Genomic DNA, 19,198 nt, shown 5'->3' on the forward strand with positions numbered 1-19,198 from the left:
CTGCTTTACAATGGTGGTATAGATGTGTCTTAAGCATGACTTTGTGGTGTTGACATAACCTTGCTTTTGTAGACATATTTTACATTATGTTGTAATGACCAAAATACATTGCTTCTTTTGTGACCCAGAACTTTGTTAGTTATTATAGAGATAAACATACTGCACTATACTCTTCTCTGAGGAACTTGAGACGCACATCATGGCCCTCATGTATGTGAGTTGATACAATATCTGCGTTATGAAACATTCTGTTAATGAAAACTGAACAAGATCAATACCTAGAAAGAAGATAATAGACTGATATTGCAGTATACATAACGAAAAATAAAGTTGTAACCCTTTCATGGTATTGTGCATTACTCATTTGTCGTAACATATTTTTAAACTAATGAAGCCAAAAATTTGAGCAGTTGTCTAAAGCAACCACCCAGATTTATAATCCTCACCAGTGATGTGACTGGCAGCAACTTCACTTTTTGCTTTCATTTGTTATTACACAGTTTTTCAGATATTTGGATGCTTGGTGTGATTTCTGGTCTGATGGGATCTTTTGGCCACAGTGGAGTAATTTGCTCCAGAAGTTTCAAATTTTGTACATTGTTTGTTAAAATTGGTACTTCTCTAGGTTTAACATTAAAAAAAATGTTGCTCTGACACCGTCTTCAGCTCCAACATTTCTATTTTTCCACATTTCCTCTCCGACTCCTGCTCCAACACTGCATAAATGGCCTACAGCCATGGTCAGGGGACATTCACACTTGTGCCCCTGTGCACGCCTGTCAGTACACCATATTTCCCTCCTAATTCCCGGAGAAACTGGATAGGGGATGGCTTGCCTCTCGTATGCAGCCTCTCCACTAGAAAACCGTTTTTTGTTTTTTTTTGCACAGACACAAAGTCGGACATGCAGGACTTTTGGTCCATGCAAAAAAAAAAGTTTCCCCGCGGAGAGACTGCATATGGACACTGGTAGTTTGCTTTAAAAAACCATTCAAATGAACGGGTTTTAAAACTGACCACTGGCAAGCTGTTCCCTATCCAATTTCTCCGTGGGTTAGGACGGAGACCCCTGGGCGGACAGCAGATGCTAGTGTGAACACCCCCTCAGATGGAAGCAGTAAAGCTGCTCTAATTTAAAACAAAACTGGTGATTGAATTCCTAAGAAATTAAATATGCAAAAAGATATTTATCTAATTAATTATACAATATTGATAATTGTATAATATAATGTAAAATGATCATTTTATTTTAAAGTTGAAGTCATGATTTTTTATTTTTTTTATTACTTTATCTGGAAAATTGGTCCTGTAGCCATGACTTCACTGCCCTGACATGTCTGTAATGGAATTGCCTCAAGCAATACCCAGTAATGGAAGTGCTTTTGAAGGAGTTTCCAAATTCACTGCAGGAACAGGCACATAAGATAGCAAAAAAAACCCAAAAAAACCCAATTTACCTAATTTACTACACTTTTCTGGCTGATAGGTTGGTTGCGCTTTAGCAGAATCAGGGCCCGGATTACCACACCAGAGCTTAGTGTAAGACAATAGGTGCACTTGCAGACAAAGACCAGACCAGCAGACCTAAAGCAGAGAGTAAGGTAGGGTTCACACTACCATTGGTGTCCGCTCAGAAGGTGTTTGTTTAAAAAAAAAACAAAAAAAAAACAACACCTATCATAACGGACAGTAACTGATGGCTATCAGTTACTGTCTGTTATATGTCCGTTGCCCATAGACCTCAATGTTAAAAAAAACAAAACACAGACATTTACTGTCTGTTTTTTTCAAACGGACAGAAAAGTCCTGTAGGATTTTTTTGTCTGCTTGAAAAAACGGACATGGTTGTAAACGGACACTTAGGACACAAGATAAAATCTCATTGAAATGAATGGAAATTGCAAACAGACTAGCTAGTGTCCGTTGCTAAAATCTTATATGGACAATAGCCACGGACATTGTTGAGTGGACACCAATGGTAGTGTTAACGCCCCCTAAACAGTCAAGCAAGGTCATAACCAGGAAAACACAGCAGTATCCAAATCAGTAATAGAAGAATAAATGTGTCCAAGTTAGGGTCAAGTCCAGGTGTTCACAGACAAAGCAAAATCAGTAAGAGAATGAATACCTGAGAAAACAAGCCAAAATTAGTAACCAAAGAATCAGAAAATAAACTGGTAACTCCAGAGTTCACAAAGTAGCCAAACATAGTTTACTGTATCAATGGGAGTTGAGATGCATTAACAGTGCCTAGCGACTATACCACTTCTGGCACCATACACTGTATAGTAGAGAGATCCAGTGCAGCACCAAGCAGTTGATCAGAGTGAGGGCCAACTTTTGCCCCCCTGCCAATCTGTAATTTATTTACGACCTATCCTAAGGATAGGACAGTGAGAGAAAACCTGTACAACCCCTTTTAGAGTCTTAATAATACTGGTGCGTCTTGTGATATCATATACACCAGAACTGAAATTTATCCCAGGGCCTGCCATGCATTCTAGGTGAACTTTATGTCAGTTTTCTGGTACGTTATATTAAATCTGTTGGGAGATTTGATCCCTGTTCCACTAAAGATACACCATTTTATACTGGTTTTCTGTGGTGAACCTTTTGATTATGTTGTTATATGTGGAATAATACAGAGTTAAGTGAATATACAATGGAACGTATATATTCATTGTGAGGAAAGCATAGGTTCCTGGTATTAATGATTAAAGGATTAACCATTGCAGAGGAAATCTATGAAGATCAGAATGCATGTGTCAGCTGACAAGTTTATTCTTACTGAAACTGGTTTTCCCAAAACACTGCTTTCCTCAGGCTACAAGGTCTATATATTCGGATTCCTATACTTTTACACTTCATGTGGCAAGGTTCCTGGGATCTAGGAACATTCAGGTATTGTAAAAGGACTTTTTACTTTGTAAAGGTTTTTAATGCCTGGTGAATGATACTTATCACTTGTCTATGCTTACAGTAGCATTAGATCCTGGAGATTGCTATTGCTCTATACTTCAGTTTTATATATGAAAAGTGCAGAGTCCATTTCAGTCTGTTAAATCTCTGATATAATCTAAGAGGTGACATAACAAAGTAACATGTATATAGTAGAATTAGAATTGCAGTGTGCAGTGAACTTGATGTTTTAACACTTCATTGTACAGGTGTCTCAGAAAATGCTGTTGTACTGACTGGCTACTTACACATGTTATACAGTATACTATACTGTATTTTATGCATGGAATTTCATGTGGAAAATCCAAAGTGTAACAGTATAGCATAGCAGTATAGCATAAAGTGCAACTAAACTTTTTAACAACTATTGATTTTCTGGCAGCATTTGACATTAATAGATTTTCTAAAATACTTTATTGACACTTTTTGGCTCATTTCTGTGAAATGCTGCCATTTTTTTTACATTTTCCCTCGATTCTTTACTGAGGATTCTACCTGCTTTTCATTGTGTAAAGTAAGTAAAGAGAAAATAAGAATGGGTGAGGATCACTTTAAATGGCTATATCTCAAGCATTGTAAAACAGAGAAACTTCTTTTTAGTGTCATATAAAAGATGATTCTTATCTTTCATATGGCACTAAGGATACCAGTCAACATATATGATTTCCAGAGATATGACTTGTTTGGATGGGGATATATATAATTGCAGCTGCATATAAATATCCCAGTCTTTAATGTATTCTCAACCAATACTATAACTCTGGAAATTACACACATAGAACTGCATCCGTAGTATCATATGAAGATGAGAACTCTCTTTCATATAGTACCGCAATCAAGTTTCTATGATTTATAATGCCCAAGATATTTGAATTTAAAGTGACCCTCCCCATCCTCGTTTTTTTTTCTATATGTCACACAGTCTTAAGCCCCTGGCACACAACCGTTTACTAGGTCAGTGTTCCATCTATTTATGACGGGAAATTGGCTGTGACAGATGTTTTTTTAACAGCCGTCACATGGCTGCATTACATTCAGTGTCTGTGAATAGGGGTTATTCACATGACTTGTATTTTAATGGTCCATTTTTCACAGCTGTTTTGCACCATGGTCTTGTGAATATAGGCTTAGGCTAAGACCCCATGTGATATGCCGCAGCAACAAAGCAATGCAGGAAAAAATGCGGCGGCAACGCAGTGCGGTTCTTCCCGCAGCACTTTAGACAGAAAGATTGCAGAGTTTTCCTCCGTTTTCTGTTACATTTATACCTGTGGGTAAACTGTCAGCGCTTCTGTAGATATAATTGACATGCCAGAATTTCGAAAACCGCACCGTTTTTGGAAATCGCAGCATGTCCACATGTCGGTTTTTACTGCCAAGTTGGCATGGGATTTGTTAGAATCCCATCCACTTTGCCCATACTGTAAAATACCGTGATTTTTCCCGTTGGGTTTCCGTCGTGGGCAAATTGCGGCGTTTCCGTCCTGTGGGGCTCCGGCTAAAGGGTGAATTTACATACTGCAGATTTCTTGCAGAAATTTCGCTAACTCATAATCAGTTTCATTCGTCTGCATAGGGAAGCTTTGGTGGCATGCTCATGCAGTTCTGAAAGATCTTTACAGATGAATGGAATAATTGAAGACATTTTTGCAACAAATCTGATACTTATGAATTTCTCCTTAAGGCTAAGTCCCCACGAGACGAACTGCAGCGCTGAAGCGCTGCTGGAAAAACCGTGGCAGGAACCGCGGCGCTTAGAACAGAAAGTTCACTGAGTTTTCTAATTGACATGCTGCGATTTCCAAAACCGTGCCGGTTTTGGAAATCGTAGCGTTTCCACGCTGTGGTTTTAAATGCAAAGTGAGCATGGGATTCGCATGAATCCCTTCCACTTTGCAGATACTGTAAAACGCCGTGATTTTCACATGTAATTTCCGCTGCGGACAAACTGTGGCATTTCCGGCCCATGGGCCCCCAGCCTAAAATATACTATAAGGCTAAGGACCCAAAATGCAGAAATGCAGTGATTTTTGTTGTAGATCTTATGGTGTTTTTTAGCTAAAGTCAGGAGTGGATTTAACAGAAGGGAAACATCTAATACCTTCCTTTATATTTTACATTTATTTTCAAGTCACTCCTGACCTTGGTTCAAAAAAAAATACAGAAAAATCTGCAACAAATATACACTGCATTTCTGCAATTTGTGGCTTTAGCCCTAAACCAGTTTTTCTCAACCTTTCCAAGTTAAGCACCCACCCTCAAAAAAAGTTTCAACAAAGTACCCCCAAAATAGCAATCCTTACTAAATGTTAACAATATAAGGCCTTTCCCATCAACAGTCAAATGTCAGATTTGATGGAGGCATAAAGTGATGGACACCACAATTTAACCATGACAGATGGAGAAAGGTGATGTTGGGGATGATGTGATGCAGACATTAAATATGCTGCTCATGCCCCTTTTTAAGTCATAACTTATGGCTGTATGACATATAGAATGACCAAGAGTCTGACTGTTCAAGCATTCTTGTAGATTTGCTTACTCTTCTAGAACACCAGACGGTCAACACTTTTTCTGGAACCCTCTCGAATGTTCTGACCAGTGGCGTAACTACCGCCATAGCAGCAGAGGCAGCTGCCACAGGGCCCGGAACATTAGGGGCTCGGTGACAGCTACCCCCGGCTGCTTCCCCCGCTCTTATCACAGACAAACTGTTGTAACTGCGATAAGAGCGGGGGAAAGCTTGTAGGACCTTGTGTAACGTCAGCCGTTACATGACTAGATGGGCGTGTCTATAGCCCGTGCAGTCCTGGAAGAGAAGGAGAGATGTGCTGCTAGGTACTGAAGGGGAGGGGGAAGGGAGATGCAGGATGGAGAATGTCTGTCTGTGTGTAAGTGTGTGTGTATGTGTGAGTGATATCTGTGCAGGGGCGGATCCAGGGCCGGGCGAGCCGGGCAACCGCCCGGGGCCCCGCGCTTAGCGGGGCCCCGCGGCGCGGCCGGGACCTAACAAAATGGTCCCGGTCGGCATGTCCCGACTTCTACTGAGCTCAGCGTTAAAGCAGGTGCTGAGCTCACAGCTCCTGCTTTAAACGCCTATGTATTCGGCTCATCGGCGGTAGGACGCCGGTGAGCCGAATGCATAGGCGTTTATAGCCGGAGCTGTCACAGCTCAGCTCCTGCTTTAACGCTGAGCTCCGGCCTCCGGCATTTGTAGCCGCGATGTGATGACGTCATCACATCGCGGCTACAATATGTGTATGAGGGAGAGAGCTGTGGGGGAACGAGGAATGGTGAGTGTGTGCGTGAGTGTGAGACCAGCATGACACTGGGGCAGATGGAGGGGCAGAACGGCATGGCACTGGGGCAGATGGAGGGGGAGAACAGCATGACACTGGGGCAGATGGAGGGGCAGAACGGCATGGCACTGGGGCAGATGGAGGGGGAGAACCGCATGACACTGGGGCAGATGGAGGGGGAGAACAGCATGACACTGGGGCAGATGAAGGGGGAGAACGGCATGACACTGGGGCAGATAGAGGGGGAGAGAACAGCATGACACTGGGGCAGATGGAGGGGGGAGAACAGCATGACACTGGGGCAGATGAAGAGGGGGAGAGAACAGCATGACACTGGGGCAGATGAAGGGGGGAAGAACAGCATGACACTGGGGCAGATGGAGGGGGAGAATGGCATGACACTGGGGCAGATGGAGGGGGAGAACAGCATGACACTGGGGCAGATGAAGGGGGAGAACGGCATGACACTGGGGCAGATAGAGGGGGAGAGAACAGCATGACACTGGGGCAGATGGAGGGGGGAGAACAGCATGACATTGGGGCAGATGAAGAGGGGGAGAGAACAGCATGACACTGGGGCAGATGAAGGGGGGAAGAACAGCATGACACTGGGGCAGATGGAGGGGGAAGAACAGCATGACACTGGGGCAGATGGAGGGGGAGAATGGCATGACACTGGGGCAGATGGAGGGGGGAGAATGGCATGACACTGGGGCAGATGGAGGGGGGAGAACGGCATGACACTGGGGCAGATGGAGGGGGGAGAACGGCATGACACTAGGGCAGATGGAGGGGGAGAGCAGCATGACACTGGGGCAGATGAAGGGGGGGGAATGGCATGACACAGGGGCAGATGAAGGGGGGAGAACGGCATGACACTGGGGCAGATGAAGGGGGGAGAACGGCATGACACTGGGGACAGAGATAGAGGGGGGGGACATGAAACTAGGGGTAGATGAAGGGTGTATATGAAAATGGGGGGGAGATATAATTTACGGGTGACTGTAGGAGGATTATACTGTGTGGAATCACATGAAAATTGAATGAGAATGGGTGGAGTCAACATAAAAGTGGGCGGGGCCTAATTTGCTGCGGCGCGCTGCGCGCGCCGCACGTTTTGTTCCCTCTTTCTAGTCTTCCACAGTTGGAAAGCACAGGTTAGAAGTGCGAGACCCCCAGTAAGTAGGGCCCCACCAAAGTCAATTGCCCAGGGCCCCGCAAACCCTGGATCCGCCACTGTATCTGTGTATTATGAGGAGAGGACAGTGTACTGAGATCTGTGTATTAGGAGGAGGGAGAGGTCAGTGTCCTGATATCTATGTATTAGGAGGAGAGGACAGTATCCTGATATCTGTGTATTAGGAGGAGGGGGAGGTCAGTGTCTGTAGATGGATCAGTACTCTACACATTGTTTGTATTCAGACTTGCCTGCAATTGCTGTTACTAATGACTATCTAATAGTAGTCAGGGGGCCCTCTGTGTATTGTATTGTAATGAACTGATGGGGGGATGTGAGATGCAGGATGGAGAGTGTGTGTCTGTGTGTATGTATGTGTGGTGAGGAGCAACAGTAACCTAGGGGCAGAGATGGAAGGGAGGACATGAAAATGGGGGTAGAGATGAGGGGTGCATGAAACTGGGAGCAGATGGAGGGAGGGCATGAAATGTCACGTGACATCTGTGCGTTATTAAAGATGGCCACCACCACCAAAGACTGCAGCGGAGCCGGAGACAAGTAAGTAACTTTTTTTTTTTTGTCTGTATCTCCCCTCGGTCTCCGATTATTATACTCTGGGGGCATGTCAAAAGTTCGTCACGGGGCCCCGCCATTCCTAGTTACACCACTGGTTCTGACAGAATGTGTATGTGCCCCCACACCGCATAATACTGCCCACTGTTTAATGCCCTTTATTTACACTCACAAAGTTGCCCCCACACACCATATAAGACCCCCTTAGTGCTCCCACACACATATGCTGGGCATCAGCTTTGCTAATCACAGCGTGTCCGCGCTGCGATTTCTTCCGCAAAGTGAGCATGGAATTCGCATGAATCCCAATCTCCTTTGCTTGCACTGTAAAACACGGGCAAATCACAGCGTTTACGCCCTGTGGGGCCCCCGGCCTAAGGCTGAGGCCTGACGATGCAGAAATGCACCTTTTTTTGTTGCAGATTTTGCTACGGTTTTTTGAGCCAAAGCCAAGAATGGCTACAAAAGGAATGGGAAATATATAGGAAGTGCTTACACTTCTCCCTTCTGCTCAATTGACTCCTGGTTTTGGCTCAAAAAACCGCAGCAAAATCTGCAACAAAAACAGCTGCATTTCCGCAATGTGTGGCCTCAGCCTTAGGGAGCCTTCACACGGAGTTTACGCTCGCTCATTCTGAACATAAAACTCGTTCAGAGTGAGCGGCGTAAAAAACAGATCCCATTGACTTGAATGGCATACATAATCGTACTGGCATACGCGCGCTACCCATTGAAACCAATGGGAGGCTTTTTTACTTATTGCTTTCAATGTGATACGCCAACACCCATTCAAGTCAATGGGATCTGTTTTTTCCACCGCTCACTCTGAACGAGTTTTACGTTCAGAATGAGCGAGCGTAAACTCCGTCTGAAGGCTCCCTAAGGCTAGGGTCCCACGTTGCAAACAAACGCTTTCCTTTACATTACCTGCAAAGTGGATGGGATTTTGGATAATCCCATCTTTACACTGCAGAAAAAAATCCATTGTGAAAATGCGGCAATTTCAAAAACTCTGCAGACTTTTTGGAAAACGTGCTGCATAAAAAAACATGATGTCTCTGCAACAGTCTTTCTGTAGTGTTTTTTTGGCTGCAGCTCATTACATGGGGCCTTAGCCTTAGGCCTCACGTTTCAAAATAAAATGCAGTTTTTTGGAGGTTTTTTTGCAAATTTTTCTGCATTTTTTTAACCAAATCAGAGGGTGACTTCAATGGGAATGGAAAACATATAGGAGGCACGTATACGTCTTGTTTCTGCTAAATTCAGCAGCTTTTCCGCAACATGGGGCCTTGGCCTAAGGCTGGGTTCACACAGGACTTTTTGGTCTGGAAACTGAAGCGGAGACCACCTCAGTTTCCAGACCAAAAAACGGGTAGCTGCGACTGGATGCTGGAGCAGTGCATCGGCATCCAGTCACACACTCCGCACCAGATTAGGCCCAATGAATGGACCTAGTAGGGAGGAGGGAGTGTCTTCAGGTGGAAGTCACGAGTCGAATCCGTCTGAAGAATGAGCGTGTTGCTTCTTTTTTCCGGGAGCCGGAACAAACGGCTCCCGGAAAGAAGAACTGAGCGGTTCCCATTGATTTAAATGGGACCCATCTTTTTGGACAGGATTTTGAGGCGTATACGGCCTCAAAATCCTAACCAAAATACCCCTGTGAACTCAACCTGAGGGTAAATTCACACAGTGTTTATTTGTCAGGATTTTGAGGCCGTATTCGCCTCAAAATCCTGACCAAAAAGATGGCTCCCGGAAAAAATAGCGAGATGCTCATTCTTCAGGAAGTTTCGCCTCGTGATTCGGCCAGAAGACACACCCTCTTCCGGACTAGGCCCATTCATTGGGCCTAATCCGGAGCGGAGTGCACAGCTGGATGCCGGTGCAGTGCACCAACTTCCAGACCCGGCTACCCGGCTTTTGTGAACTTACCCTAAGCGTATGCTCCTATAGAGGTTTTTGCAGGCTGAAAAAATCTGCTTCAGGAATTAAGAAATGGTTTTTGATGTGTTTTTATTTACATGATGTGGTTTTTGGCCCTTCATTTTACATTACCTGAAAGTGAATGGGATTCTGGCTAATCCTATCTAGACATTGCGGAAAAACTTACGCAGCAGAAATGCTGCATTTTCAAAATCAAATTCCTGTTCATTTTCTGCCATGTGAACTTACCCTAACACTAATTGTTTTTATGTTTAATAGTATACTGCATATTTATATATAATTTACTTGGACATATAATATGTTGTCCTATTGTATATGTTTAAAATCCCCTTTAAGTAATAGTGGAAGTATACAAAAATTATGAGTGAAATCACAAAAGTTTTGATCTGTTTTGTTTTGCCGGGTTTTGCATTTTAACAAATTTCTTGTAATATTGTACAGCATAAATTTGTGTATCTGCTAAACATAAGCAGTGATGGAATTTTAAAATATACTGGCGAAAACAGTGACACCTAGAGACTAAAATTGAAAATTGCAGGCCTTGTACTACAAAAGCTCTGATACCTTGTAGATACAGTTTGTGGTTACCCTCGAAGAGTTTTCTCCCTTGTATGCACATTAAAATTCATAAAATATAATAATGCTGTAAATTTATATATATAAAATTGTACAGAGTGATTGATTTTGAAATTGCAGCTTTTCCGCTGTGGATTTTTTTTCTTCAATGTGTGAATGGGATTAGCCAGAATCCCATCCACTTTGCAGGTATTGTAAAATGCAGCATTTTGTGCCGCAGCGGTATCACCACATCCAAAATGCTGCTATTTCGCAATCTACATCAGTCTGGCGTACATTTCAATTCAGGCATTTGGAAGTGTGCCAGAATTATTAAAGGGTTTGTCCGGGATAAAATAAAAATGAACCCCTGAATTAAACCCCCTCTCCCTGCATATCTACATATTTACTTTAAAAAACCAGGATAATTAACCAGGACGGTCATATGATGGCCCCAGGCATCTGTTGACGTTCCATTTTGGAAACAGAACTTCACCAATACTCCCACCCCATCGTACTTACGTATCTTCCTCTTCTTTAACTCTACCAGCACATGTGCAGTACGGAGGTGCCTCTGACACATGAATAGTAGAGATGGCACGCCATTTCTACTGTGCAGGTGTCAGAAATAGTTCCAGTCTGTGTACACACCATCAGAAGTGCTATCTCTACTGCACAGGTGTCTCTAGCCTGTGCACAGCCAGGAGAGTGAAAGAAAAGGAGGAGGGGTGGAGGTTTGGGCTAAGTTATGCTGTGTTCACACATCAGTATGCCATCCATTTTTTTGCAGTTTTGGAGAATATATCTTGTTCTTATATTTATCATATTAAATTGGCAGATTTGGTTTCAGTATCAAAATAAGTTGTGTATTAAGAATTATAATCAGTCAAATTAAACTTGTTTTCAGTTTCCAGGCAACAACAGGATAAAGATTTACTGTAAGAGCTTCACTTTAATGTTTAATGTATTCAACTATGCATGCAGTGAATTTTATTTTCTTTTTGGATGTCAATCATAGGGGATAAAGGAAAAGATGGATCTGCCCATGTGTGATGAGTACCTTGTATCTCGAACAATATACTCCGAGACGACTTTTCAGCAGGAAAATGAGAAGTCAGAACTTTTACAAAGAAGTATTCCACAAAAATTGAAAGACAACTGCAGGTTAATAATACAATTCTTTTCAAAATCTTAAGATTTTATGTAAGCTGGAAAATGTAGGTATCCTAAACATTTATTTTTATGTTGGTATAATAAAAATTTTCTTAGGAGACACTCATAGTAACTATTATGATTGATATCTTAGAAATCTGAAGCAATCTGTTCAGCATGGGAAAGTTTACAAATACACATGCAACACAAATTTTCACTATTAGCCATAAAAATGAACCTGTTCGGTGTTTATGCAGCTCTATCTGAGAGCAGGATATGATGGAGGGAGTGGATCTGAGCTCTGTTTATGACTAGTAGAAAGACTAAACAGAAGAGTAACGCTAAGGTACCATGTAGCAGGCTGTAGCCAAAAAGCTCTGCGTGAAAAACTGTGATGGAAACGCATTGCGGTTTTACTCACAGTACTTTTCACAAAAAATCTGCAGATTTTTCCTCAATTATACTTTAGTTATACTTATACAGAAAATGCCACTGTCGGTTTTCCTGTTATATGCTCCGGATGAAGAGTTATCGGTGCATCTACAGAAAGCTCTTCACTGTTAGAAGGGTGTTCCTGACAGTGTATCTGGGAATGCCCCTCCTGACAGTCTGTCCATGGCACTGTACTGTGAGGGGGCTTTCCTTACCGACCAGCCATGACGGTGAGTGATGAGGAACGCCCCCCTTCCCCAGTACTAGTCTATTAGCGAGTACTGCCAGGAGGAGGAGGGGGTGTTCCTCACCACTCAGTGTCATGGCTGGGCAGTAAGGAAAGCCACTTCACAGTACAGCACTGCGGACAGAGTGTCAGAAGGGGCGTTTCCAGTTACACTGTCAGGAATGCCTTTCTGACAGTGAAGAGCTCTCCGTATATGCACCGATGGCTCTTCACCCGGGGCACATAATGGGAAAACTGACAGTGCGCTGAATTCAGCACACTGTCAGCTTTCTAGCAGTGTATAAAACCGCATGTGACCCTATATATATAAAACCAAGTGTTACCTGTCAGCAAGTAATTAATGTGGTTTTTGTTGTTTCTGTTCTTTCCGGCAGCTGTACTCCAGCAACAGCTCGTCTAAAGATCAAGCAATTTTTTCCAGTCTTTAATTGGTTGCCAAAGTATAGATGGAAAGAGTGGCTTGTTCATGATATTATCTCAGGTCTATGTACAGGACTTGTTGGCACATTACAAGGTAAGTTTTTCTTCTTTGCAGGTTTGTTCACTTCAAACCATGGCCCTCAATTATGTTCAATACAGATATATCAGTGATATATGTAGCTAGGTAACTAACCAAAAACAGAAACTCAGACTACAGTACTATATGTGATCACAATATTTAATCCTTTTAGGCCTTATTCACTTAAATGTGTCTGCTGAATTTCTGTTTTTCTGAACAAACATATGGTTCATTGAAAAATACAGATATGTTAATAGTCCCATTCACTTCTGTTAGTCTGTGTGCTGTCTGCCAAAAAAAATGGATAGTACTCGAGAAACTCATTCATGTAAATGAGCCCTTGATTACAATGCATGAGAATATGGCTAGAATGAAAACCCTTAACTAGCCCATATACAGTATGTAGTAGATGTATGTTGGCTGAATCTGACAGTTTTGTCGGGTCTAAATTAATTGAGTTCCTACTGACTTTATCAACCCATTGGTTATGTCAGTCACTTTTGCGGTCTTTTGACAAGTCTATATATCAGCATGTCTATACAAACACGCTGTGCAAACATTCTGGAACTCCGAGAGATCTGATGAAGGGGTGTTACGTGTGAGGTACCAGAGAACCCCGAAACGCGTCATCATAAATAAATCCTTTTTATTCTGATTCATCAGCATACCAGAACTCATCTATACTGAAGGGAGCGCGCTTTTGGTATTTTTTGGGGGTATATCCCTCAATCACTGTCCTGTGATTTCTTTCGACCTTAGAGTCGTAAGCCATAGACGTTTTTCAGCATACATAGCTTGATTACGTACAAAAAAGGCGTGATACAAGTTGACTTATTTCTAGAGTCCACAAGGACTTATATGTATTCTCATATGTACCTAATTTTTAATTAGCGCGGCCACGCTTGGTAATTTTATATATTTCGGTTTATGTCAGTGGATGTAAGGATCATAGTAGTCTGATAACAGCAATCTGGTAGCAGCTTATTCTGCACTACCATTCAGTACATATGTACTGCTGAGTCAGCCATGTATATTTATATGGGAGTTGGGCAAGATAGCGGTTATAGAACAAATTGGCGAAGGGGGGGGGGGGGGTGACCCAAACTTCAAAGTAGAGCTCAGTGATTTTGACAAAAAATTAAATCACAATTTTTTTTCAACCCTATGGATGATTTTTAATTTGAATCTTGATTTTCTTATTTTTTTAAAATGCAAAACATTTATTTTAGTTGCCAAATTCTGACACTTTTTCTGTTTCTGACCATACACAGACCTGTGTAAGGCCTCATGCACACAAATGTTCTTTGGATCCGCAATTGTGGATCCACAATCTTGGATCAAAGTATGGACACATGCATTTCAATGGACCCACACAAACAGCCATAGTTTTTTGTGACTGTGTGTCAGGCCGAGTTGAAGAACTGCCAATTATGGAGCAGCTCCTATATCTATCCATAATTGCAGCTCTTTCAGTTCATTTGTTTGTATGGGTCAGTGAAAACCACTGATGACACAAGGATACCAATCTGATCGTCATCCATGATGACTTTTTTGGTCCTGAGACTGCACACATTTATGTACAGGAGGCCTATGGTGTCTTTTTTGTAGCACAAAATGTTTTAATTCATACCATTGGGTGAGATATGGCCATTTTAAATTAGCTTTTTTTTCTACTGCTGTGGTGTTAATCATTAATCATATGTGATAAACATAATGAATAAATTGCAGATTAGTGAGGGTCTGACAGCTGAGCCCCCCACTAATCCTGAAAATGAAGAGTGTTTTTTTTAGGTGTTTCAATGAATAGGAGCAGGGGTGCACCTGCATTCACCGCAGCTACTGATAGATGCCTCCAATGTGCTGCAGAGCATGCAGATTTCATATACTCTATATGGAACTGCTTGTACATTTCCTAATCTTGGAGTGAGGTTATAGATAGTCAGATCCTGAACTCCCCTGAGTTTTGTCTTCTGGGACTGATCCCTGAGAAGGGCTGGACACACCATGAGAGGATATTTCTGCAGGAGGCTTATTAGGCGATCGCCTTGCAGTGGTTGGCAAATAGGCGGAACCTGCTTAACATCACTCTCCCATCTGAGAAAAGTTTATAAGAACAGAGGTTGCCCCACTAAATACTCCCAGATATGAGGTATCCCCAATGATTCACCATAGTTCCCGTGGCCTACAAAGTGCCCTCCCTGAGGTTGAGATGTTATTTCAGATTTCTCTTACTACATCTCCTGTGCAATGACAATCGATGCTTCCTCCTGTTTACGGTAATTATGGTATACATACAGTATACATGTATGCTGTACCACTATTTCAGTACACAGTCACCTATTTGCTTACTGTATGCTGGAATCATGTATGTTACACATTATACAGTAGTTTCATTTCTGGTGTGTTCTGTTTATTGAGCAGCAGCTAAACGTTTCCCTGACATTTAGGGAAAAACATGATGGATGCTTTATGCATGAAGACATGTGTCTGGTAGTTATGTGCTGCTTATCCCTCTCTTCCTGTGATAGCGGACATGCACATTCAGCATATCTAAAGATGCATATATCTAAATGGAGTTCAAGTACATAAATAACACAAGAGCTCACAGTTATTTTATCTGTTAGGTCAGCTTGATTGTCAATGTATTATAGAAAATCAGCTAAGCTCCTGGGAGTGTCTATTGATAAATTTTACTGTTTCTAGTAGCAACCATGAGGTTTTGGAAAAGCAACTCTGGACTATAATATAGCCTTTAACTCACCACACACGAAAGATAAGAAATGTAATGTATCTACAAAGTTGCATAACTTTTTATGTAGATTAATTCTACATATCAACTGTAAAATGCAGTTTAAAGGTTATCATCCGCATTCTGTACTGTACCTTGACTTTTTGCTTGATACTGAGCTGTAGTAATATGAAGGGCTGTCTCCCATATAATTCCAATCATAGCCTGAGTGTAAGAATCAGCTTTACAGAAATGCTACATGAACATATTTGCTTCTCCAAAGGAGTTAACCAACTAGTAACAATTCTGCTAAACCAGCATTACAACATGTTCCCTTTACAGTATATCTGATGTATTACTTTCAATCTCAATTTTATCTGTTTAATGGCTCACTAAATTATAAATAAATGATCATGTATAACATTTATTAACATCATTCTTTATAGATTCTATGGGGCACATTCACTAATCCTGTCTAATATTAATGCAATGTAATTTAATCGCTATTCAGAGCATCACTTTATTTGTTGGAAACAGAACTATATCATTGTCGTAGATTTATGATTCTATTGAGAATGGTAGTAGTACCTTTTTTTTTTTCTTCACAGGTTTGGCTTTTGCACTACTTGCTGAGGTTCCAGTGGGATATGGATTATATTCCTCGTTCTTTCCCATCTTGACATACTTCTTCTTGGGAACATCCAGACATATTGCAGTAGGTAGGTTTGTGTACAGGCCATATATAACGAACAATGCACAATGTTACAGCCATAACACCCCCTGTCTTTTGTTCCTGAGTTAGGACATAGCAATCAGATGGCTATTAGTTACAGAAATATTAGTTCTCATATGGAAGCTATTGTTGTTTTTTGTGCTTGATGGATGTCACAGAGTAGAGCAGCCTTATATGTAACATAAGGTTACCAGACATAAGGTTATAAATAACAAGAGATGCTGGGAAATCTAGTTAGTGGTGACAATATATGAAGTGGATATAGATTTTTCTACTTGGGTTTCTGTGGAAATCAATAGAATTGCGTGCCTTGGATATAACTGAATAGAAAATAATGTAGGGCCCTAAGTCTTAAGAAAGTTCTAGGATTGCGAGTAGAGATGAGCGAACACTGTTTGGATCAGCCGATCCGAACAGCACACTCCCATAGAAATGAATGGAAGCACCTGTGACGCTGACTTTGCCGGCGGCCGGCCGGCGTCACAGGTGCTTCCATTCATTTCTATGGGAGCGTGCTGTTCGGATCGGCTGATCCGAACAGTGTTTGCTCATCTCTAATTGCGAGTAAACAGATATTGAAGTATCTCTGTACCCCCTTGATGGGTACGTTGAGCCCTAACAGTTTTCTGACAGATTTCTGATAAAATTAAATATGTTCTGATTTGGACATTACTTCATGAATGTAAACATTTCTGCCAACAGGACCATTCCCAGTTATCTGTTTAATGGTTGGACAAGTTGTTCTTGCAATGGCTCCTGATGAAAAATTCATCATTGCTAATTCCACATTAAATGGAACACAGATAGATTATGAAGCCCGGGATGCTGCCAGAGTTGTTATATCAAGCACTTTGAGCTTCTTAATTGGAATAATACAGGTAATATATTTTATATATTTGTGCTTGACATATCCAGTAGAGTTGCTTATCTTTTTTCAGTGGCACAGCATTGTCTGGGTATGTTCATATGTGGCAACATATTTTGCTGCTAATCCACTACAAATTTTGTCAAAGTCCATAGCGTGCTTTTAAAACCATAGTAGAAGAATCTACTATATGTGCATGGGGTTTTAAAAACTTGCTGCAACTCCAATGGATGTGCCACTCTTTGCAGTTCACTGAAAGAGCCTAAAGTACAGTATCAGATATAGCCACAGAAAATAATATGGACTTTTGCATGGTACAGAGCTTATTTGCAGTTTTTCTGTGATTTATCGTTTAATTTTAGTGTATAAAAATTAGGTGAAGGTCATGTGACACCCAACTATATACCTCACCCTGTAATGTCACCCCTGCACTACTACAGAACACCAGTGATTGACTCTCTGCTGTCTCTAACATCATAACAATCATATCAATCATATCTTCGCTTTATATGAAACTAAAATTCTCAAAGACTTAAATTCTGCTATTTCCACCATCTAAAAAACCTAAACCTGATATCTTCATTTCAGTGTCTGGTTTTACCATAACTCTGAGGCAGTATGCCTACTGCATGCCTACTGCCTTGGGGTTATATTTGACTTAGAACTTTCCTTCATACCTCCATATTCAATTACTCACACACTCATGTCATGTCTACCTCAAAAACATCTCCAGTATCTGCCCTTTCCTTACCACGGAAACAATAAAGAATCTAATTGTTGCCCTATTTCACTCTTGACTGTAATCGTTCTTCCCCTTTCTAATCTCTCCTCTACAATCTACCGTATATACTCGAGTATAAGCCGACTCGAATATAAGCCGAGACCCCTAATTTTACCGCAAAAAAATGGTAAAACTTATTGACTCGAGTATAAGCCTGGGGAGGGATTTCAAAAATTAAAATAGATACCAATAAAATTACATTAACTGATCACCAATCTTTACAGTAAAAATGAATTGATAGGGCTGCAAATGCAGACACATATAGGACCTGCTGCATAAGTTGCAGCTCTTCAATTTGTCCTGGACACACAGCTGCAAAAGCGACGGCATCTATGTGTACAGGCCCATTGAAATGTAATAGGCCATAATTTTATCCACCATTGCAGATAAAAAGTCTGGTCATGTGCATTACAGTTTAGTAACTCAATGTGCCTCAGGTTAATAGCAGTTAACCCCATCATGTCCCTCACCTCCTGTGCTCCTCACATAAGAGTTACTGATATGTGAGAGACATCGAGGTAATAATTATTACATTAAACATTATTAAGGCACTTTATTAATACCTCCATATGTTTCACATATTATTAACCCTTATATGGAGCACACAGGGGTTAATGTGAGGGACATGATGGGGTTAACTGCTATTAATGTGAGGCACATGGAGTTACTAAAACTAAATTAATAACCTCAAATGCCTGACATGAATAGGAATTGTAATCCCAGTATGTACCTGTGTTTTTACTTTCACTTCACTCTCCTCTTCCTCTCCTCGATGCAGACACAGGAGCAGGGATCTGCCGCCTCCCGGGCTTTCATCTCTCTTGCTAGTGAAGGGGGGAGTGTCCTATACCATTACTGTAGCAACCACTTTAGGACACTCCCCCTTCACTTAATTTATGCAAGACCCTTGCAGTCCTGTGCTGCATGACTTGAGTATAAGCCGAGGGGGGCTTTTTCAGCATAAAAACTGTGCTGAAAAAGTCGGCTTATACTCGAGCATATACGGTATTCTGAATGCAGCGGCCAGGCTCGTCTATCAGTCTAGACGCTACAGCTCTAATATCAGAACCTCCCACTCCTGTATTCAAGATTTCTCCCAAGTTTCACAACTTCTCTGAAACAGTCAGCTTACCTCCCAATTTCTACAGTTTCAAGCGCATCCTAAAGATACATCTTTTCAGACAGGCCTATCATAATTCCTAAACTAATCCTTTCCACATTTAGAATCCCTAAAACTAACCCTCCGCTGTTCATG

The 19,198-nt window shown here is 41.6% G+C and overlaps 1 protein-coding gene across 1 annotated transcript in view; it reads left to right on the plus strand.

The window, feature by feature from the left end:
* The window catches only part of LOC142204547 (pendrin-like), a 93,053-nt gene that overhangs the window by 44,183 nt on the left and 29,672 nt on the right, over positions 1-19,198 (plus strand). Inside the window, exons 3-6 of the mRNA XM_075275863.1 lie at positions 11,525-11,670; positions 12,712-12,851; positions 16,173-16,283; positions 17,000-17,175. Coding sequence (XP_075131964.1) covers positions 11,540-11,670; positions 12,712-12,851; positions 16,173-16,283; positions 17,000-17,175 — 558 coding nt within the window. The 5' untranslated portion in view covers positions 11,525-11,539. The remainder of the gene's footprint in view (positions 1-11,524; positions 11,671-12,711; positions 12,852-16,172; positions 16,284-16,999; positions 17,176-19,198) is intronic.

Source organism: Leptodactylus fuscus, chromosome 5 (assembly GCF_031893055.1).
Source record: "Leptodactylus fuscus isolate aLepFus1 chromosome 5, aLepFus1.hap2, whole genome shotgun sequence".
NCBI classification, from domain to species: domain Eukaryota; kingdom Metazoa; phylum Chordata; class Amphibia; order Anura; family Leptodactylidae; genus Leptodactylus; species Leptodactylus fuscus.